General features: G+C 33.8%; 1 protein-coding gene and 2 long non-coding RNA genes across 3 annotated transcripts in view; 1 reads left to right on the top strand and 2 right to left on the bottom strand.

Moving 5' to 3' along the window:
• Positions 1-25,200, bottom strand: part of LOC149803388 (mutS protein homolog 4-like) — a 182,656-nt gene that overhangs the window by 58,330 nt on the left and 99,126 nt on the right. The window contains exons 12-13 of the mRNA XM_089953095.1: positions 12,683-12,695; positions 9,655-9,708 (exon numbers count right to left, since the gene is read on the bottom strand). Of these exons, the coding sequence (XP_089809221.1) occupies positions 9,655-9,708; positions 12,683-12,695 (67 nt within the window). The remainder of the gene's footprint in view (positions 1-9,654; positions 9,709-12,682; positions 12,696-25,200) is intronic.
• LOC149803390 (uncharacterized) lies at positions 19,742-21,474 on the bottom strand. Its single transcript, XR_016420211.1, has 3 exons — positions 21,337-21,474; positions 20,617-20,713; positions 19,742-19,757 (listed from the first exon to the last, which is right to left on the bottom strand). It is a non-coding gene; the product is annotated as an uncharacterized LOC149803390 (long non-coding RNA).
• LOC149803389 (uncharacterized) lies at positions 21,910-25,002 on the top strand. Its single transcript, XR_016420210.1, has 3 exons — positions 21,910-22,099; positions 22,790-22,885; positions 24,789-25,002. It is a non-coding gene; the product is annotated as an uncharacterized LOC149803389 (long non-coding RNA).

Below are 25,200 nucleotides of genomic sequence, written 5' to 3'. Positions count from 1 at the left end.
GTGGTGTACAATCGGTGGTTAGCAAAATGTAAAATCAGCAATACTTAACTTGTAGCTGTGAAAACCAACAAAAATACAACATTATTATAAATAATAGAAGAAAGTGTGTAGCAATCCTGATTCACTATAGATGATAAAGAAAGATGTGCAAGACATGTTCATTCATCATTAAATAGCAGAAATATATAACTGAATATTGATGACAAATAGTTTTGAATAAAACAAAACACAAAATAATTATAGAATAATAACAAATATTGGTGTGTGACTACCTGAACATACTAATAAAAGACAATGCTGGTGTGCCATTTTCTAAAACCCACCATAAGTCAACTGAGGTCCTCTCATTTTTTGAGATGAGACCTTGTGTAATCCAAAACATCTGACCTGCTGGTCAAAGTAGGCAAAGTTCTGACCACAAATGGGCCAGAAGAATAATCTATTGCACTTTCATGAACAGAGTCTCAGAAAAAGAAGATTCACTTTGACAATGAGAAGAACTATGAGGCAAATAAATTCCCAAGTTGAAATGATTCTATGAACAAATGGTAGGCACTACCATGATGATTCTCAAGGCACACATTCCTGATGAAGAAATGCTGGAACAGAATAAGATGAATTCAAGGCAGATTTTGGCATCGACATCCTAAACAAGTGTCCAAATATATTAAATGACAGCACTTAGATCTATGACCAGATCTTGAAATTGGTTTTTGGCAACATGTTGAAATCTGATGTGAAATCCAGTGAGTTGTGCTTGGAACAATCTCAACTGCTTCTTTTGAAAAGAGTATTTATTTCTTGCTGCAGATTGTTGACTTTGTACAGGAAATTTGGGACATCTTTAGGAGCCCTTGTCAATATGGAAACACCATTGAATATGATCTGGAGGGCCTCAGAGTCACTTTGCAAAATCCATGGGTAATTGAGACAGTCTCTCTCCCGTTCCATAGCAGAACTGAAGTCTTAAGTCTTCCCCATCCAAGAGGATGGAAAAAGGCAGTGTGAGCATTGCTTGATTTCTGCATGATGGTTAATGAAGAGAAAAGCTAGGTAAAAACCAGTTGTCATCTCCCCTTGCTTGGACATTGTGGTTATTTTAAACTGGGCACACATTGATGGAAAGTATTTGGAGTAGGCCTTCTTAGCTGGACATGCCTCAGAGGGGTCCTTCATACTTTTCTGGTTTCTCGAAGGATTCAAAGGCTGGACTCTTGATCACTGGGTCTGCAACAATGCTGTCACTTTGGTAACCTGTTTCTTGTGGTAATACAAAACAGAATGAAGGAAGATAGTGGCTGTGATCTGAAAATGACCTTGTAATAGTGACATGGACAATAATGCATCTCTTTCTGCATGCAGTAGGTTAATGTATGCAACTGTGGTACTGGAGAGTAAGTACTGTATTGAGGCATACATGAAAATGACTCCGAGAAATTACTGTCAGCAGGGTCATCAGTGGAAGGGATTAGACTGTGCTCCGATTGTTCGAAATAGCCATCAAGACCAGGTTATGCATGGATCCTAATCTCTACATTTTGAACCATTTCATACTGAGGAGTGTGTGTGTGTGATTTGGATTTTTAACGTTGGTTAATCAATTTTTCAATCATATCGCTACGATGTCTGCAGTGTGGCAGTTTATAGTGATGTCTAGCACTAGGACATCATGCCATAGACATGCAGCATGATGTCCCACCCAGTCACATTATCCTGACACCAGGCCGACCAGTCCTAACACTACCTCTTAATGCTGAGCACCAAGCGAGGCAGCTGTTAGTCTTTGGTACGACTCGGTTTTGGAACGAATCCACAACCTCCTGTATCTGAGGCGTACACTCTAACAACTAGGCCACCGGAGCAGTCCTGAGACATACTGAGGAAGGACTTCTAGTCAACATGCACAGAGGAAGATTTCAACATTCCCAGGGCCATGATATCACTGTTAACAGCTGGGACTTTTGTGTGAAAAACGCCAGATGTGTTTTGCAGAGATTCAGGATGATATTATATGGCAGTAAACATTGTGAAAAGAAAAGGCATGTCAATGCCTAACTGTTGGAACTGCCTTATGAAACAATATAGAATGTCAGTGACTCAATCTAACTGTGGGAGTTGTTTGTAAATAGGCTGATGTTTCTTAATAAGAGATCAATAAACATAGAACTTCCGTACAAAGCCAGTGACACATCAAAATGAAGGAAAAAATTCATTTAGCAGAATTCAAAAGATTAATTCAATTGGTGCACGGAAAGGCTGAGACTTCTCTGGACATCATCAGATCCAGGAAGAAAGATGGCTCTTGTAAGCATACATCTTCAAGTCTGGAAGAATGGGGTGATGCCAGAGCCTGTGCAGGAAACAGCAACAAAGCTTGCAAAGCAACTTATCTGGGACAGTTAGCAAAACTAGATTTATGTGGGACAGTGAACAAGACTAGGAGTCTAAACATGCTGAGACACAGTGATTGTTAGGTGTGCAGTATGAATGTCATCATAGGTCTAGAATCAGTAACATATGACCAGGAAAGGGGAGTTGTTATAGGCAATACTATGTCATGATAGAACCAATGAGGACCAGTGAAAGTCCTCTCTGATGCCAGGACTTTCAGGTTTAAATGAGCTGCGGCAGAACCAGAGCTGGAACTGGTTGATTCTATGCTGGACCCTGTCTGGCATGCATCCAGAACCAGGTATGCTGGAAAAGTTGATCACTACCACCTAATTCTGTTATTAAATGGGATAGACTGAGGTTGAAATGGAGCTCAGATTGATGTGGTCTGGGAGAGTGTGCAAAACTGCTGCTGGCCTGTTGGTTCAATGCCTGCCAATTTCAGAACAGACTGGGGCAAAAAATGAATCACAAGTCTATCTGGCCAGTTCGATTTTTAGGCATATACATTTTATATACAAAGTACATATTTGTATGAAATTAAGAGAAATATTAAAAATCCAAGGGAAAAATAATGGTGAATTCTTATTGAGCATTTGTGAATGTGGGTGATATTAGAAGATAAAGCTAGCATTTAATCTGCATTCACCAGATGCTTGTAATTCCAAATAAAGACATTTTGGTGTATATATGTGATGTCTAATGATGCATGCTACTTCCAATTCCCAGCATCAACATGTACAAGCATCTGGAAACTACCAGAGGCTAAAAAACAACACTCTGTCAAGGAAATAAGAACTATAGAAAAAAGAATATGACATTATCAAACAAAACTATAGTTGGGTTACAGAATTCACTTGGAATACAGAAACCAGATGCATGCCAAGATCATGAAAATACTGCCATAGTTTATTCAGCTCATCATCGAGAATGATACCCAAGACTGTGATTTTGCATTTAAGCCTTTCAAAATTTAGCTAGAGTAAATGAATTAGTTTCATGCATGAATGATTTCAGCACTACCAGTATCAACAAAGAGCAACAGTACTCATTCGATATGTTCTGAAAATGAGTGGTCCATGTACTTATAATCAGTCTTGTTTGACCTGGAGTTATGGAAAAGTTATTTTTTTTTTACAAAGGACCAAGTATTATGGGAGCTTTTGTGTGCCACAGGTAAACACACATGATCTAATCATTAGATAAGTTGTATACATTAACCCATTTTATTCTGTTTACCAATTCCAAACGCAGTGCCTGATTGTTGAGAAGCAATTTCAAATACATTATGGTAAAACGGAGCATCATACAGCAGCTGCAGCAGAAATTGTGATGACCTTCACCATGTTTACTAAAAACATTGTAACATTGTTATTTCTTTTCTAAAGTATACAAAACTATCTATCTCTAAAAACATAATAAAATTTGCAACAAAGTGATTTAGGTTTTGTTATCATTTACCAATGTACATGCTCACAACTGTATTTTGAAATATGACTTGAAAGAAAGAACAACAAATTAAAAAACTTACCATGATGTTCAGTGAATCTTTTGTTCATGAAGATGACTGAAATGCTCCCAGTATTATGTGAATAAAATACAGATAACCCCTATAAAAACAAATTCATGACTTCATGAACAATCATGAACTGTTCATGAATGTTCTTTAAATATTCATGATCAATTCATCATTTGAGTTCATGAATAATTAAACTACTTTGATGCACCACTGAGATATTTCTTAAAACTTTATATGAAATTTGTATATCATTATATTGATAAAATGTTCATGAAAATTCATGATACAAACTTCTCACAACATTAGTGAAATATAGATAAAAGGTGAATATCTTCCTTTTTTTTAACTGATATGATACTGTATAAATTCATAGAGATCTTTTATTCAATACTTGTGTACTTAACCTGCGTAGTTCTGGATTAATATGGAAAACTATTTTCTGGTCAGCATGAACAAAATGTATTTGCTAAAAAAGCTTTCAATTACTTTGTTTCTAAAGATTTTTGTCCATATTTGCCATGAAAACTGAAATATGTAAACAACAATTATCCTGACTGGATGACTGTGAAAGAGATGTGATATGGTTGGTTAGCATGCAAATATTTCTGTTACAAGTTGAAACCTCGAACAAAAACCATGGACTCCTGTGGAATGGACAGATGAGAATATTTTCAATATCATTTTTTTAAAAGTAGAAGTGCAGATTTGGTGAGAGCAAAATTAGGTGGAAAAGTGTACCCAACCATGATCATCAAAATTACGGTATCTTTTTCTTTGTCATTTATGATTATTTCAGTGGAAGTTATATGGATATTTTACTGGTTTTTATATGTCAACATATTAGTTTTAACGAAACTAATGATACATGATTTTGTTGAGACCTAATTTAAACTTGCTCTTCAAATTTTTGAAAATTACTAAACATTATCATACCCCTCCTTTCAATCTCGAGACCAGACGCAGTACTGCATCTTTGATAGGAACTGAGATGTTTGATATTGTTTTCTTTTTCATGACATCACTGCCCCTATGAAAACAAATTCATGACTTCATGAACAATCATGAACTGTTCATGAATGTTCTTCAAATGTTCATGATCAGTTCATCATTTGAGTTCATAACAAATGTTCATGAAAGTTCCTCAACTAAGTTTATGAACACTTCAAGAATTTTGATGAATCATGTACTTGAAGTTCATGAACACACTGATGAACTTTTATGAACTATTATAATATCTTTGAAGTTCCTGAAATGTTATGAACTTTGCTCATGTACTTTGATGCACTACCAAGATATTTCTAAAAAAGTGTATATTAAATATCTATATCATTATATTCATAAAATGTTCATGAAAATTCATCATACAAACTTCTCACAATATTAGTGAAATTTAAATAAAGGTGAATATTGTTTTCTTTTTTTAAATGATATGATACTGTATAAATGTTCATACAGATCTTTAATTCAATACGTGTGTACTTAACCTGAGTAGTTCTGGATTAATATGGGAAAATATTTTCTGGCCAGCATGAACAAAATGTATTTGCTTTAAAAAACTTTCAATGACTTTGTTCTAACATTTCTTTTTTCCATTACTGTTATAAACTGCATATTCTATTGACTTAGTCACTGGTTGCCAATATGCCGTAAAAACCGAAATATGTTAACAACAATTATCCTGATTGGATGATTGTGAAAAAGACGTGATATGGTTGGTTAATATACGAGTGAGATTTCAACAGTTGAGCATCCTTTTCCCCAGAAACGAAAGAGCATGCAGATGGTTAGGCAAAAACCTCAAACAAAAACCGTGGACTCCGTGGAATGGACAGATGAGAATATTTTCAGCATCATTTTATTAAGTAAGTAGAAGTGCCGAGAATCGAATGATTTGGTGAGAGCAAAATTAGGCGGAAAAGTGTACCCAGCCTGGATGATCAAAATTACGGTGAGTATCTTTTTCTTTGTCATTTGCGATTATTTCAGTGGTAGCTATATCAATATTTTATTGGTTTTTAATGTCAGCATATTAGTTATAACCAAGCTAATGATACACAAATTTGTTCAGACCAAATTTAAAATTGCTCAATGAAGTTTTGAAAATCACTAAACATTATACCCTCCCCTCCCCCCGTTCTCGATACCAGACACGGTACGACATCTGCAATAGGAATTGAGATGTTCGAGATCATTTTCTTTTACATGACATCACTATTTCTATAATCTGCTGTAATTTGGTAATTTTAAAAGAAAAAAAAACACAACAAAATAGTTCATGTGTGAAACTGGACACATTATACAGGTGCAAATAACAACGTGATGAAACCGGAAGCAGCTTATAGGCAACATGTGGATTCGGAGTGGATGCATTAGTGACATACTAAGGACCTATACCACACAAGTCTGACGTTTTATCAATAAAAAATGGCAAAAATATTTGAAAGCACAAAATAACCATTATCTGTAATATATATATATATATATATATATATATATATATATATATATATATATATATACATACACACATACACACACACACATGCACACAGATAAGATTATTTAGTGTAATGATGTTGTAAAAAAAAATGTCATATTTTATTGATTAAAACATCCAACTCCTGTGACTATACCTATGGCTAGACAGCTTCAGTTAATATAAAACTAGTGACAATTCTGTAATAATATAAATGCTCAGTAAGTTGTGTATTATGTGTAAGGGATTAAATAATTTTTGAGTTGGATCATTATTCCAGTAAATAAAGTGGGGTACAATGATAATGTGCTAAAAGCTAAAAACAATGTTGATCAGAGATTATCTGTAATTAACTAACTTTACCTTTTTTTCATGACCAGACAGAAGAGAAGTAAAATTATTAGAAGATGAAGTTTGTAGGTTAAGGAGGAAAATTTGAAAACTGGAGGATCCTATGGCCAAGATGGAAGAGACATTAAATAGTGACTTCTGCAGCATTGTTAAAAATCCAAACAGTGATCGGATGAAACATCTTAAGTTGCAGATGGAGACATTCAGTAGTGACAATGGGCAGGATTTGATTAAATTATAGGCCCTTAACATCTTCACAAAAGAGATATCTGACAGTTCAGTCTCTGGGGAAAAGATTGGCCAAGTCTGGAGAAACCCCAGTGGAAAGACAGCCCCTTGATTATGAAGTATGCTTCAAAGAAAAATTACAATATGTACAAAAAGTGTTGCTAAGAGTAAAAAGAAGAATATCGCTTGACTGTTTAGATGTTCTTTAATGCATATTTGAAATTTATCTGAAATGAAATACCATTTTTAAGATAATATTAATATTATATATTACATACTGTTTTAAAACACCACATCTAAAGTTATTTTATGATTCAGGATGAAATAGGTATTTGTCAGTTTGTCAGATAATCAAATTCTTTTAACAGGAACTGTTCATAAAATTATGAAACATTCATGAGAAACTTTGCTCATCATAGTTCAAGAATAATTTCATTATCTTGTTCATGAATGATGATGATCCAATTTGTGAACTTTTATGAACTGTTCATGAATTCATAATTCCATGAACTAACCCTTTTCAGTTCATGCAAATTCATGAATAGTTCATGAACCTTTTGATGAACTTTTATGAATGGTTCATGAACCGTTCAATAACAGTTCATGCCAGTTCATGAATTACTGACGATCATTTCGTAAGGGAATTCTATTTCTAGTTACAATTTGTTTACTTCACATTCTAGAACATGTACTTCACCGTGCAGTTTCTCATGAAAACTTGTCACCTTAGTTGCAGTCATGATTTAAATTGATAGAAGGGGCAGCTGTTCAACATCCAGAAGAAGCCAATGCACAACATTACTTTGGGATGATTTAATCTGGAAAAATCATCCCAGACCAAATCTGAAAGCCTTCAAAGTCAGCTTCATTCTCTGAATCAGTGTTGAAAAGTGCATGAAGCCATGCATCATCTCTTTCATCAACTTGATTCAATTCTAATCCTGGTCCATCATTTAAGTCAATATTATCATCAGAATCATCCAAATTGTCAACTTCAATGTGACTACCCTCGCTATCTACATCCATGTTTACATCTGAGTTGTTGTACATAATTTTATCAACTGATATTCAAGCCAACGATTTCTTTTCCAACCAAGTTGATTTTAAACATTTCACTGCACATGCATGCTTTAACCATTTCCTGTGTTGTTGAAGAAGTACACAAATATTTGTGATGTATAACACATATTTCTAGAGACACTACACACATATGTAGTAGAGTACGACCGTAGTCATATTCAGGATAAAATGGGATACTATGCCCACAGGCATATTCAGGATGGAATGAGGTATTATGACCAAAGTCGTATTCAGGATAAAATGGGAAACTATACCCACAGGCATATTCAGGATGGAATGAAGTATTATGACCAAAGTTGTATTCAGGATAAAATGGGTTAAGTAAAATTTAAATTGGTTTAAAGAAAAGTAGATGATGCTGACATTTGAATTAGTTAAACTTATCTACGTTTCAAGATGCTTATGTATAAATTCAGTGAGCTAAAAGCACAGACATGATTAGAATGATCAGCTGAAGAAGCTACAACAATTACTGTTCAGCTGCATTCTGCTGATGTGGATGCATTTTATACAGTTCCAGCAATCTACTGCTGGAACCCATCTTTCCACAGACCTAATTTCATGAGCAGCTGTACCTTAGATACCACAGCTTCATCTTTGGAGACTGGGTACAGTTTTGGTACAGTCATTGATGACAAGTCAATGGATGATGATCCAGCTTCTAATTTAACTACAATTCAGACAGGTTATTACTGGTAAGATTATGATTTACAGATTCTAGAGGACTTGTGTATAATGGATTCTAGAGGAGCTGTGTATAGGAGTTATGTATGGAATCTAGTTGAGTTGTTCATGGATCTGGATCGGGTGGACAGTGAGCATTACTTCCCAGTATATATCTTTGCAAGTCCTTAGTTATAAAAACCAAACATATGTATTCCATACTTTAAGAAGCACCACTACTTTTGTATATGCTGCAGCTGTTACAGTTCAAATATACTTGGAATCCTGGAAAAAGGTACACATATTGTTAAATTGTGCATTCATAAATAGATGCAATGTTGGTATAGAATTTTCTATGATTTTCATTATAACCCAAGACCATTCTGAATAAACTAGCAAATAAACTGCTTTTCCTTGATAAATTGTATGCCTGAATGGAATGCTTCTTCCTTGAAAAAGGGTATCATATGATAGATTTTTTTCTGTCCTGATTTCTTTGAACAGGTTTACATATTTTCAATCATATCCTTTTAAATCTAGGGTGTGGTTCCCAATAACCAATCTTTAGGATACCTGTTAGGACTTCCTTATCCCTAAAGTATGAATATAATTTACATTATAAACCATAAGCATTCAGAATACAATGGCAAATTTATATTTTTAAACTGCCTTCCCTTCGTAAATCGTACATCTGAATGAAATGCTTCTTACTTAGTGTACCATCTGCGTTTTTCCCCCGTCCTGATGCCTTTGAACTATTGCAGATATTTTCAGTCATAATATGCAAAATCTGGGGTGTGGCTGTCTATAAGCAATACTTAGGACACATGTTAGGACTTTCCTGTCCCTAAGGGTCAAAAATATAAATACAATATACCATTCTAGTATGATTATCATTAAAAATATACATATTCATATTAAAAAAGACTGACTGTTATGTGGTCACCTGCAATATCATCCACAATCTCTGTGTATGTCCTTCTTGCAATGTCCAGCAGTCCTGAAGCAAAAAGCAGGACATATATTGCCTTGAATAAATACTGAAATAGAAGAACTGAAATATCTGATACTAATGAATTTGAATTCCTTCAAATATTGGATTTATTAACTATTAAAATGGCTGTCAAATTCTATCAATTCATCATTCCCTCATTAATATGCATCTTGGTAACTCATGAACCCATTTATTATGCAATAAGAGATATGGGTCCTTATTTTAAATTAAAACAAATATGATAAACAAGAAACAGCTGTTAATAAAATAAGACTCAGTGTTTTACATAAAGTCAATCATTCTGATTATTGAATAAAACAATGAAGACAACTCTTAAATTCGTTAGCTTTGGCCAGTCTGTGAATTATTCTTCAAAATTTGCAGTGATATATTTGAAAATAATAAACTGTAAACATGTTGTCCTTTCTCCATTTTCTTGTCGATAGTTCCTCCAATTCACACAGAGTATTCCAGGACAGTGTGACTGCGATGTGCTATGTGTATTAGTATGCACAAAATTGAGTTGTAGTCAGTTATTGCTATGTACTATTCAAAGAAGAAGTGTATGCTGATATTTAAAACCACCATCTGGAGGAATTAACTACTTCAAGGATATTTCTGGATTCAGCTCCATTAGTTTGAGTATAATTCGAGCTATGAAGCATTAGTCTGTGTTGACTTATGTTGGATCAGTAATGTGAATTTAAAATTGCAAAATGAGACTGATTTTTGGGCTTTTTAACTAAATAAAAGATGCCTTTTTCCAGTACTTTCTCAATATAGTCTTCTCCATGCAAATTATGACAAAGGGGCATTAAAGTCTGTAGGCACTAGAGATTATTTAATGCTCACTTAAATATCTTAATTAGAAAAAGTATTCTGTCTATAGAAGTATGAGTGCTGGGTAAAAAATATATTTAATGTTATTCTTCAGTACAATCCTATACTCACCACAGCAAAATGCTTATTCTGTTACAGCATATTTTACAGTAGTCTTTGCCAGATTTATGCTGTCAGTTTGTTGTACAATTTGTAATTTCACGCCATCAAAAGTAATAGTATTAGAACTGCCTCCTTTTTCCTTAACTGACTGATACTCAACATATACAAAATATCAGCTGAGGCTATTATTTCACAGCTATCAATTGGCTTCTCCTGCAATTTCCATCGACATTCGATTTGATTTCAGCATCTTCTTTCCCTACACTGTTGGACATCTTATCTATAGCAAACTTCATCACTATAATTAGAACACAGGCCTGTAACATACTTCTCACATAGTCACAGTATACTATTTATGTACGTATAAAAACATCCATTTCCTTGAACACTTTGCACCCTCCAGGACCCCAGAAGATGATACATAGGTCGTGTGACTAGTGAGTATGCAAGTCCAAAGTGATGGTCAGTTCATGGATTAGCTACTAACAATGTTTTTGTAGATTTTCCATTAGTTCAGGGTGTTCCCTTACATTTCAAGATTCCTGTGACTATCACCATCTTCAAATCAACAGAACATTTTTGTACCATTAAACTGAATGTCTTCCAAAGAAAACCAATGACAGTGAATTTCTGATGTCATTGAACAAAGAGATCTCACATTTCACCAAAGAACCAGGTTTCAGACAGGTATACAGGTAATATTTTGTTCAAACTAAAATGCATATGAATGGTGTGCTTAACTGTACCATATCCAGAATATGAGACACAAATATGATGAGGCAATTATGAAAATACAGAATGCAAACAGAAGTCCAAGAAGTGGAAATTAAAAAGTTCAATTGTGAATTTCCATGAAATATAATTCTCACATCAATACAGATGCATACATTCTGACCTTAAAAAGGAATAAACTCAAGTAATACATGAATCTGTGAGTACTGCATGTTTGACATAAATTTATTGATGTTAAAATCCATTAGAGAAATATTTGTGTTGGACAGTGGAGATTATATTTCTCAAGTACAGTATAAATTAACAATGCTTGCACCAGGGGTCCTAAACTCAAACTGCCCTGAGGGCCGCATGAGGGCATTTTCAACAGCCTAAGGGCAACACCACCTTTGTTATCTCTCTTGACACCTTGTGATGCCAATCATTTTGCGGGCCACTGGATATGGCTTGGCGGGCTGCATATTTGAGACCCCTGCCCTAGACCCCACCCTTTCCTATCCTTAACTGTACCATATCCAGAATATGAGACACAAATATACCTAACAATCTAATGCCCTCACCTATGTTGTGGTTATAAACCTGTCGCTCATGGATAATAAAGAATAGATTGATCTTTAAAATCAGAAAGACATACACACATCTCTCTAGCATCTTACATGTCTAAAGCAACTTCAATGTTCTTGTCATCTAAATTCCTATGTCTTCAATGTGTGTTTTAATGGCAGACAAATTTTACAATGAGCTACATGACAACTTTTCATATACTTATAATCAGTGGACTTGATTAAATCCCATATTAGCCACTTTGGTAGCGTGACCGTGGCAGTATTCTGCAATCCAGTGCATACAACGTAAACTTATGCATATTTTCTTCATAAACAACTTGCTTTTAAAAACTCAACACCAGTAAATATGTTTACCTCCAATTAATAATGATCTTAATATATATTCAAAAAATGATAGAGAAATATTAGCTTTGAAATGTGTTGTTTACCAAAAACAACCAAAACAATGTGAATACCTAGGTAGGCCATAAACTCAATTACTGACCAATGTCCATCACATAATAAAGATATACATAAAATAATCATGGATAAAACCAACACAATAATACAAATTAAATATACATAATACTTGACAATATTGATGGTAACACCATTTTCATTGATACCCATGTAAAACTTAACAACAAAAAAAACCAATGCTAATTAAAGCAAACACCATACTCAAAAATGAATGTACCAATAAGCAAAAATAAATAAATAAGGGTGCATAATAAATTTAAAAGTATTTTTTAAAAACTTACCATTGAGACCAGGCTATAAATGTAAACATTACATTTCAATGAAACCAATATTTGGAGCAAAATATAGATTTTCAATAATACACGTACTTATCAGATCATAATATGCTGATAGGTGATAACATCCACTACCTCAAAAATCTAGCCATCCCCATGTATATTATATAATTTTACTGGCATTTAAAGGCCATCTATAAAACATTTACAGTTAAAATATAACACTTTTGAAAATTAAAAGATTAAAAATAAATTAAAAAATTAAATAAAACAATATATTTAAACGTTCTACTTGCACATTTCAGAAATCAGTTGGATCCAGACTACTGAAGACCAGAATGATGTGTGTTGAGTAATTCAATTAAAAATTATTATTCAACAACTTCCATTTGTACACAACAAAAGTTGTAAATTTTTACCTTATTTGTTTTAATTTTGGAAAGTTTAAGGTCAAAGGCATGATATTTATTGAGGAGTTATAAATAAAATGAGATCACTGGTGGTCCATGATGACTTTTGAGTCTTTGAAGAAGAAAAAAAGGCAAACCTTTTGGAAAAAGTGAAATAAAAAGGTACACAGAGACTGACCAAAAAATGATCTCGGCAGAAACACTTGGGTAAGCATTTTGATTATGTTTGTTTTATTGTCATTGTGCTCTTCATGATATTTTAATAGGAAATAGTGTCGCTAAGATATCCTACTGATTCAAAAGCCATTCTACATCAAAATTTTGAAATCTACTGATCTGATGTTTTGGTGCTGTCACATATATGCCCAAGCAAAATAAAAAGATATTATCCATATAAGAAATTTTGTCTGATCACATGTAAATTTCTTGTAAGTTGTTGTAACAGAGAAGCCCAATGGAACCAGGATGAAAGGACCCGAGCTAAAATATTACCCCTTCTTTCTTTGAGTGGCAAGTACTGAGACCTTCTCATCAGCTCTGTAAATTTCAGGCACCAATTCCATATCCTAATGGGGTCCTGAAGATGGCTTTAAAGAAGGTTCCAAAAAAAGAAATTGGTTTCAAGAAGAAAGTCTGATTTCCAGTGAACAGAGTTTGTTCTAACAATGAAATCACTATGACTATTACAGTTCACAATCAACAGCTCTCAATAGTTGTCTGGTCTCAATTTCCCTTAAATCACATTGTACATTGTTAAGAATGGACAATGTACTCTCTGTATCTGCATCAGAAGTGGCAATGACAAAACAACAGGCTAACCCTGCAGAGTTTGTTTTCCCGTGGCTGGGTTTTTAAAGCTGGTGACTTCTTTTCAATAATCCTCCCAGTTAAATTCTTTTCAAGGATGATGTTTGCAGTTGGACTTCATATCAGTATTTCTTAGTGGTTGTTTTTAATCATAGGGATCAAGCATATGTTTCAGAACTTTGGCATGACTTGAGCAAAATATATCTGAACTGCCCTTAATTAAATAATTAAGGGCAGTTCAAATAATTTTTGCTCAAATCAAATATTTTTCTCTAAAAACATCTTGAACAATGCAATAATAATTAACAAAACAACACTAAAATACTAACTTGTTTTTCTGACCAAATCATTTTATGGACAGTCTCTCCTTTTTCATCTCACCTTTACCAAAAGACAGGCGATTTTTATTCAAAGACTTGAAAGTCTCATAATCCAGGACCAACTTCGATGCTAGTAAATTACAGAATGTTTTTAGTGTAGAATATTACAAATATCAAAATGTTTACATTATCAGAAGTCAATGGATGCTGCAGTGGAATTGGAGAGTGTGTGTGGAGCTGTCCTGCTGAATAAACAAGCTTGCAAGAAACTGACTCTTAGACATGTCTGTCATTTGAATCTCAATGGTACGATCTAGGCTAACTCTAGAATTTTAAAATATAGCCAAGGATACCATGTCAAACTAGGGCCCAAGAGGTAAAACATTATGTATTAGTTACTGCATGTGAAGGAAAGGTTTCTGGTCCATACATACATAAGGTGGCTTTGGCTTTCATAGGCCTTCATTATCTCAGCCGACAGCCAAGGCTTTGGTGTGAAAAACAGGCACATGTGTTTTGTAGATAGCCAGACTAAACTGAAATATGATGGAAGTCATCTTTATAACAAAAAAAATGCATTCTGACTTTTCGATGACGAAGTCGCCTTCATAAACCCACTACTGGATATCATGGAAGACGTTCTTACCAAATCTTGCTAGGAGGGCTGTGTACATGTGATAGACCTAAGGATGGAAGTGGTGAGATTAAGTTCCAGATGCAGTCTGCATCTATGGTCCAGAATAGGATATGCCATGAGCTTCATACCCAGTCAGAGTTAAAATTAAACTATATATTTTGTAAGTCTTTTGGTGAAAACTCCATATGAATATGATCATCTATTGAGGAGAATTAGCAATAAGAATATTTTCAAGATGGCTGCAAAGATGACCCTAATGGCTATCAGATCAGTACCACTTTTTCAATAATTATAAGAAGTCTTCTGGTGAAAATCCTATGTTGATGTCATCCAGTTTTGAGTAGCAATAACAAGATTTTCAATATGGCCACCATGGTGGCCATATTGGAGGTCAGATAAGCACCACTTTAATTTAGACCCAACTAGACATTATAATACATTTTCTGGTATAAACCCCATTTCAGTATAGTTTCTCTTGTGGAGTGGCCATATAATTTTTATGATAGCAGTCATGGTGACCATATTGGATGTACATTTTTAAGAAATTTAAAGTTCCATTTAAGATAATCAGGAGGCAAACCAAGTAAGGATTTATCAACTAGTAAACCCTTCTGAAATTGAGTTCTTTGCTGAAATGGAAGTCACTTTATGGTTTTAAAAAGATTTTTTGATGATGTTACCCCAAATAGAACAAAAATATTCTAGATGTGGCATAATACATGCATTGTATTATGACTTTCCCTATTCTTCAGGGGGATAAGATTTTATTCTGTTCAAGAGATAAAGCAGTTGGTTAACTTTTTAAATGACCGTATCAACATGTAATTTCCAACACAAGGTATTTTCTATCATGATACCAAGTAGTTTTTCATTTTCAGACAGTTATATATCCATCCCATTTATCATTACTATGAAACATGGTTCCCATGCTTTTCTAAAGATAAATTTCCAGGTCATTTCCAGGGTTTTTCCAGGTTGAAATTAATTTTTTCAAAGTTCACATATGACCATTACTGAATGGAATAAAAGAACATTTTAGATTGTAAAACATGCATTTTCTAAATCTTAAGATGTTTCTCTTTCAAGACTCTCCAAAACATCTAAGTCAGAAAAGATGATCATGTACAAAATCACAAAATGTATCACACGAAACAAGTTTGATTATATTCCTATAAATTGGCATGTAAAGTCATTTCAGTGTACAGAATAAAAGTTCTAACAATATTTTGCTGACCTGAAAAGAGTTTAAACCTAAAGTCATCTGTGCAAATAAAATCCCAAACTAGATTTTTCAAACAACCTAATCTTCTTAAGGTGATCTGGTTAAAAATACACCATTTCAAAAATATTTTCAAACAGGTTGATTTAAATTTTGACAAAACTTTCAAAATTATATACTGTTGTATAAACAAGGACTGAATTTTCTGTAATATCAACTTGTCTTCTTGTAATTTGTCAAACCAGTCCCCAAGCCTGTATTGATACAGGGGCTTGTATCATTTTTTAAATATTTAATACAAGGAACGATAATTTCTCATTTTAGCTCTGAGATTCAATAATTTGGACAACAACTTTGGCTTATAATGAATAGCAGTGCGTTTTCTAATTTGGATTTTTTCTGAATATTCTCACCCCATTTTTCATATTTGGACATTTAGGTTGGGGTGTGGGGGTCATTGCAGTTGCATATTGAAAATTTTAAATTTGCTGCCACCATGCTTAGCAACATATGGTAGTCGCTTACCAGTTGGCCTAGCAAATTTAAACTTATGTTACTGGTACATCGACTCATACCTGCATGAGATCGATAGGAAAATGATTTATTTTCCCAGAAATGGCAAGTATTATAAATGTTATGTCTTTAACACATTTACCCCTAGCGACAACTTTACAGGGCAGGAGGTAGTAGCCTACTGCCGAGCTCTGTAGCATCACGATCATGCATGATACAATAAAGTGGGTGGTATTATAGAAAGGTAGACAGATGTAGCTCTACAATGATACCAAATAATCTGGAATATCTAGTTACACTACAAAATACAGATAGAAAAACCTCATTTTTTGGACCCGACTTTTATTAACCCAAAATTTGCCTGTGGTCGGAATCCGATTTTGTGTTCGGATTTTAGACTTTTTGGTCTCAGATCTAAGGCAAAATGGTATGAACTGCAAACAGACAGATGAGCCTTTGCAAAAAGTAGGACATGATGGGCATTTGGAATAAAGAGTGGTCTCCATAAAAAAATAATGGCTCCGTTTAGCAACAAAAAAAAAAAAAAAAAAAAAAAGTACTTTTACCCTTCTGCTCATGCGCGAGTCAAATAGCCAATGAAAAATGATGTTTCTAACACAACCAGGCACAGTATGTTAGTGAAAGATGATGGGTATTTGGTGTTTTCGAGTCTATTCAGAAATAGCTTTCAAAATGTGTTCCTACTCAATTTTCACGCAAAAATGACAAAAAAGCTCCAGGGGTTAATGTGTTAAACAGTCCATTTTGATGACATCACAAAATTTGAATATTCCTTGCGTATTTAATCACTTGTGCATCGACACTGCACATAAATTACAAATTTAGCAATTCCTTGACGATTTGTAAAAAAAAATAATCCCTTGTTAACATTTGCATTACTAGTCACATGACTTCACATATCTCAAACGACGACATCGGGAGTCCAATAGTCATGTGATATCAACAAAAAACTCCTTTTAAATGGTGTTGTACAGAAATTCAATTATATTAAATTAAAGTCAGATACTTTTTGTAAAAACCAGCAATCTGGCCAGTCTGATTTATCAAGCAGAGTGCACAAGTAGGCGTGGTAGTCATGTGATACAACAAAACTCCAGAAGTTGATCCTGGAATATATAAATATGGAGAATATTGTGTTCTTTCATTTTTGTATTTTTATTACAACCAGCAAACAACTTTCATTTAATATTTTTTTATTTTTTTCTCTACAACATTTGAAAATGTGCGTTGTTAGATTTGTGTACTAATGCAATTAGCAATGCAAATCGCGAGTACCAGGTAACATTTCATCAACGCCATAGTTTTATCTTGTCTTTCAGCAGATTAAAGACAGCGATTTTAATACTCAAAAAATAAGTAATTTTCATATTGATTTCATGCATGTATCACTCGATCTAACAATGTTTAAGTTTGCTCGGCCATCCATTAAGCGGCTACACTTTGCCACGACCATGTTGGCATCTTGTATGTAACGAAAGATATGGATTTCGAGCTGAGTTTGAAAATAAAAGTCTACTAGACGAATTTAATCCACTGAGCATTTGGATTCACTCAGAATATATGTTTATGGCAACCCGGCTGTACTTTTTCCATCGTATACTCTGGAAAAGGATGGAATACGATGGAAAAACATGGAAAACCCTGGAAAAATGAAATATTCTGCAGAATTTAGCATGGAAACCCTGGACATTGTGCATGGAAAATGCTGGACATGCCTGGAAAATGCTGGACATTTTGGACTTTGAAATTTTTCAGCATGGAAAACCCTGGAAAATGATGGACATTTTGGACTTTGATTTTTTTCAGCATGGAAAACCCTGGAAAATGATGGACATTTTGGACTCTGAATTTTTTTCAGCATGGAAAACCCTGGAAAAGCATGGACAGTTTAGACTTAGAATTTTTTGGATAAATTTCAGCATGGAAAACCCTGGAAAAGAACTTAGTCAATTTTCAAGATTGGTACAAAGAATTATTTTGAATTACCTAAAGAAAGAGCAATCATGACTAAACTGCGCTGTAACACAGATTTTTGAACTTGAAACTAAACTATTATTTCAAACCTATGATAAATATATACTGAGAAATAGAGGACACAAGTCAAATAAACAAACTAAACCATACACACACACACTTGACCCCTGCTTTAAAAAAACAAACTACAAGTGTTGAAGTAGTACATCATTTATTGTATGTACCACATATATAATTAAATGTTCATTATCAGAAGAACATCACTATACAAAAATGTTGGTGTAACACAAACTATACATGTATGAAAAGATATCCTGAAAAATTTGTTAAATCCTGACCAGAAAATATCTGGTGCATATAAAATCATAAATATGTCCAAATCTGTTCACCACTTGAGCTTGACACTACATTGTATAAGTATGAAATTCTGCTGTGCAATGGTGAGAGCCATTTTAGTCCTTTTCATGATGATTGGGGAGAACAGTACCATAAATGGCATTTCCAATTTCAACAACAATAATAGGTTCTCGAAGACACTTGATCCTATTTTTGATGATGAAAGGAAGTCTTCTTTCTTGTCAGAGCCAACTTCATTCCAAAGAGATGTTTGCTCATAATTATTAGTTATGTCACCTGTACAGCCCCCAGTTTCACACATTTCTTCTTTACTGGAGTACAGTTTTTTGCAGCTCTCACAATAAAGATTGTATTTGAGAGACTCTTTACTGAATTCACATTTTTCCTTCAAATCTTTGACAATTGTCAATCCTGTGTTTGCTGAAGGAAGATGCAACTGAATTAAGTCCAAAAAGTCACATATTTGGCATCTGACAAATTATGTCTTGTTGGCAAAGCCCCAAGGACAATAACATGTTCAGACTTTGTGATTTCACTACAATATATATCTTGTTATGGGGCTATGACATAAAGTGGGGGATCTGTGACATGGGATGGGTAAGACTGAGTTGCTTCATTCACATGATGATACTGTTCATCGTCTCAACTTGATTAAAACTCTATACTTTCTTCTGAGTCAGATGAAAAACTCATGTCACTGTCACCATATCTAGTTGGTTCATCTGTTGATATTCTCATTATATTTGAAGATTAGTATTATGTACAGTCACCCATTTCATAATATCCAAGACCAACAGAACTGGATTCACCTAGATCAACAACACTGTAATGAGAAATACAAATTTTAGTGAACATGTATAATTCATATTAAAATTTTAACATTCAAACATTATTGTTTTGTTGTGGGAATTGAATATGTACAGTTAATATTACACTGTTACAGTAGTTTAGTTTGACAAATCCAATGTTAATGCATGCATCATTTAAACATGGGTAATGCAAACGTGATACACAATGAATGCATGTAAATGACAAGTAATTGATACACAATAATATACTCAAATCATACAAAGTACATGTGATACAACATACACTTCATAAATGTATGTGATGTTTTCAGAAAAACAACTCAAGTTTCATAACGTTTTAGGGCATTATAAGAAAAATGAAAGTAAAAATTATATTTAACATTTTAAATAATTAAAAACTGAAGTATGACAATGCATAACAATAAATTATTATATCTTGTTCTGCAAGAATCAATACTGATCAGATATTTCCTGGAATTTCTGTAATTGACTGATTTGGTTAAATATGGTGTACATTGTGCATATATTGTGTATGGTGTGTTGGATAATCCATACAGAGTGAATGTTCTGTTCAAACACGTACATTGAATATTCTGTCTGTAAATACTGAATGATTTCACCATATACTCAGAATTTGTTGAACTCTGAAAATTCCACTTAGTGTTGTATAGTGAAATTTGTTTATTCCTTAAATTACTGATATGGTAATGAAACTGTGTTTAAGATATGAGCCATGTTGAGCTGTGAATGTACTAGGTAAGAACAAATGTATAAAGAATAATGCTTATCTTCACACAAATAAACATTGTTGTGGGAGACAGCTGCAGACATTATTTAAAATGTAAAAAAAATCTCTATTACTCCTGGAATTACCACTGTTTTCTCTTCCTCCAGTACATGGTGCTTTTAGGAATGGACTTTGTGGAATTAACTTCAAACTGCTTATATATTTTGTCCTGAACACCAGTACCTGTAATACACAAACAGCATTAAAACGTTTACAGACTGTACAGCCAGACTGATTAAAACATTAACATATTGTTCAAAAATCATCTTCATGGTAAAACTTGTGTACATTTTAATCTTGCTAAGATTAATGTGAAATTTTTCAAAATTTCTTTTCCCAGGACTTAAGTTACTTAAGTTATGATTTTACTTATATATGTAGCAGTCTGAAAATTTAGCAGTAACCTAAAGCCCTTTTTGGACTAGATCTACAAATACTCAAGAAATTCACAACTTTATCATAATACCAGAGCAGTCCCTGTTTGGGCTTACGTGTATCACTGGAGTTAACATTTCCAAGACTGACAATTACAAGGTTATGGTTGTTAAAATAAAATTCCACAAATTAGGCTGCTTTGAAAGTTATATATACATATATATTGAAAAACAAAAATACCTACTCTAATTTTAAAACTGGTGCAAAAGGAAACTTGTTTTTGACCTTGTATATCTTTTCACATTTATTGAAATACTTGCTTACAATTTAATTATCAGTCATACATATATAGTGTTGGGCGGTTAATCATATAGTCAGTTTATACTTGGGCAAACGAGATAAAGTTGAGACTTCGTTTATTTCATACTCACCTATAATATTTGGGTGTCCAATTTGTGTTGTCTTTCCATTTGTGTTCCACACCTCGACACGATATTGCCTCTTGGTCGTAAACTTTGTCTTCTAAAACCACTTTACTGTAAACCAATCATTCCCCAACATATCCAAATCACGGCGTTGGTATCCGATGTATAGATATTAACTCTTTAGATAAATCATAAATCAAAAGAGAACAAAATGTCTGATTTTTCTGTCAAGTATTCACCTTCACGTATCAGAGTCACGTTTTTGTCACGCAGAAATAGCCGAGGTTGTTCCGTATGATGATGGCTGATGAAGCTGACTATGATGGGATATAAAATTATGAACTTATTTTTTTTAACCAATTACTACATTGAAAAAGCCAGCATATTTCGATTTCATGCGTTAGAACCAAATTTTCTGTAAAAAGAAAAAAAAAACAAAAAAAAAAAACCGTTTCTGTAAAGTTTGGTTCCAAATTTGGCACCGTAAAACGCTATGGATAACCAGTCTAGAATTTGGGCGCAATTTTCGATTGGAGCGTCATTCAAATTGTAAAATATAAAATATCCCAGGATTTTAAGATGACCACTGAACCAGAAATATCACTGGTTATATGGGTGAATGATCATCCCATTCAGGGAGGCATAATCTGTATGGCTGATGTACACTCGCCACGAAAAGAAATGAAGGAATATCGCATGGGAGAGAAAGTGATGGCGGTTTGTCGTGGATTCAAGGGATACCATGAGTGTATTATTGCGAAAATAGCAGGTAAGTCATTACTCAGTCCAGTTGTAGCAAAATTATTTGCACGGCCGCCAAGTACCTTAGCTGCGAAAGACTTCGCGTGACGTAAATTTACGGAAAGCTATTACGAAATATATCCTATAGAACAATTTCTTTTTTTTATGCTGTTTGAAGACTGATAAATTAAACGTCAAACTTGTAAGGATATTGAAAGGTATGTGTTATGTTTTAAGCTTTGTTTACATAATTGGCAACATTTTTTACTTATCCTAATGCACAGTGACCAGTCATCTCGTGTCTGTCTTTCAAAAAAGTTGGTACGTGCCGGCCTTGCAAATATACATTTCCAAATTGTAAATTTCACTTTAAATTTTATTCACCCTTGATATTATTAATGATCTGACTGGTATTTGTATTTTTTACATTTTCGTTATTATTTTCCAGACAGTGTGCTATTTGTAGCAATAAGTTATATTTGTTTTAATTAATTTTAGACTGTGACTCGGAAATATACCGGTAGATCTCTTTTCCAATTAATCTTCAATTCAGATTATGGCTTGTTTCTGTCTATCCAATTTATATTCAGCCATTTCAGTAACATTTAATAGTAACTTATTGTATAATTAATAAGAATGTACAGTTGTAAACTGTTGGAAATGATTATCAATTTTCCTCACCAAAAATACTTGTTTAGTATGTGTCCTTTAATTTCAGAACAAAAGTGGCAAGGCACAGTTATGTAAACAACTTGATGGCGACAGCTTCATTGAAATTCTTCGATCTTTTAATTTTGAATTAAGCAAGCGAGAGGTAATACCACATTTGTTTCAAATTCAAATGTCTAGAACATTAGCTGTAACCTGGAGTTGTGTATGTAGATAAGTAAATATATCATAAACTTAGTGCATATGAATCATCATGGTGAAAATTTGGATTAAATTTTTTTTTTCACACCCAGCATGAGGCAGAAATATGTCAAATTTTGGATTTTAACAAAGCTGCTATATAAATATTCAGAATGCTGTACAGCTCTGGTGAATATATTGGCAAGACACTAACTGGGGCAAGAGCCAATAATAAGCACACACAAGGCCACCTCTCCAAGACCAGTCCAGAATTCAAATAATTTATGGTATATTTTAAATTATTAACCATGCGTTTTAAACTTTGTTAACCTATGACAAAATATATACCAAATTGTAACAAAATTTTTTTATGAACTAAGGCTGGAACATTATTATGAAATTTAAACGTATACACAACTACTACTTGAAACATTATAGTGTAGACAGGCAATATTCAAATGGACAATGTAAATCTACTTTCAGTTTAAATGGTATAATCACAACTGCATGTATATGGTAGCCAGTTTGTGTGTGCATGATTCAGATGTTTAGTAACGTAGCTTTAACAAATGTTTAGTCACATCGCTACAATGTCTGCAGTGTGGCAATTTATAGTGATGTCTAGCACTGGGATATCATGCCACAGACATGTAGCATAATGTCTCCCACCCATTCACATTATCTTGACACCAGGTTGACCAGTCCTAACACTAACCTCTTAACCGTTTACCTTATAGAGCATAATTACAAAGTGCAGCATGTTATAAATAGAGCACCTGTTACCTATTCGACTCATACGCATAGGCCTGCCTGTTAACTGTTAAGCAATGTAGTGTATTTTATGTTAAACAGCAATTGTAACCATTTTACATTTTTGGTACACATCTATTATGTGTGGAAAAATTTAAGATTAAAAGTCTGATTGTTATAGCTGCGTAATTATTTTTCACTGAAGAATTTTTTACGTGCTTTAAAATCTTGAGAGGACTCATTCACCGTCATGTCAGTGAGGCCGCGTGACCAATCGTAGCTGCCATTTCTCATACTTGAAATTTACAATTTGTCGTCTGCATCTACATCACTAAGTCATCTGAATTTGATAATTTATGAAAACTAATTGCTGCCTGCATCAATATCAGAGCCTTTACCTAAGTTATTGAATCTTTCGTAGTTCTGATTCTAATCGTGAAAACTTCGTAAGTACTGAATGAAATCCGCGACCTCCATTTTGGAAAGGGGAGATTATGACCCAGTTACTTTAAATAGCAGCTATCGACCAGGGCATAAACAGTGACCACGTGATCTGATGTAATTGTCATTCACAGAAATGAATGTAGTATCTAAATGGGGGTTTTCCCCGAAGGTGATGTTTACAGAAGGCGTCAAAAGGTGCTTCCATGTGAATGGAGTAGAGGCGTCAAAAGACGCTTGCATGAGGTAAAGGGTTAATGCTGAGCACCAGGCAAGGCAGCTAATAGTGCCATTTTTTTAATGTCTTTGGTATGACTCGGTTAAGGGTTCAAACCTGTGACCTCTCACACCCGTAGCAGGCGCTCTAACCACTTAGACTTAGGCCACAGGAGCAGTTAGGTAGCCAGTTTAATTTGTGATGGAAACCACAGGTTTTTAAGCCTATCAAGTTAGTCATCACGCCAAGTGCCTCATTACAATTACCAACCTCAGGGATTGTAAAAGTACTGTAATTGCATGAAATGTTTCAGGCATAACTCTCATTCTCTCACTCCTCTCTCTCTCTCTCTCTCTCTCTCTATATATATATATATATATATATATATATATATGGGATTGAAATAAATTTGAAATCTTGCTTGATTCTATTCATTAATATACAATGATTTGTATTTCAGAAATCATGAAGGAGAAGTATAACATTGGGGAGGTGATGGTGAGACAGAAGCTTTGCGATTTGGTTAAACCATCAAGAGTACCATCACTTCCACAGATTCCAGTGGTGACAACAGAAAAATAAGAAATGTGGTGAATGAACTATGAAACAACACGTGTAAAAAAAAATATTTTAAATTTTTTTAATTAAAATTGAGATAGAAATTAACATGAATTTCTGTTATTTTGTTGTTAAGATTGCTTCAGAATAAATTCAAACTATAACTAGAGTAAGAGAAAATATTTTTAGAAACTCGGATGATGTTAAGGAGCCAGTAATCTGGATTTTATGACACACCAGTAGAAGTGTAGCGATATTTATGACAACTTAAGCCATGTTGTCTACTGCATACTAGTGCACAACCTATTAAGCTA

This window comes from Sinohyriopsis cumingii, chromosome 3 (genome assembly GCF_028554795.1).
Source record: "Sinohyriopsis cumingii isolate HCF-2022 chromosome 3, ASM2855479v2, whole genome shotgun sequence".
NCBI lineage: Eukaryota > Metazoa > Mollusca > Bivalvia > Unionida > Unionidae > Sinohyriopsis > Sinohyriopsis cumingii.
The sequence above is the reverse complement of the archived record's forward strand: the minus strand, read 5'-3'. Positions and strand labels throughout refer to the sequence as shown.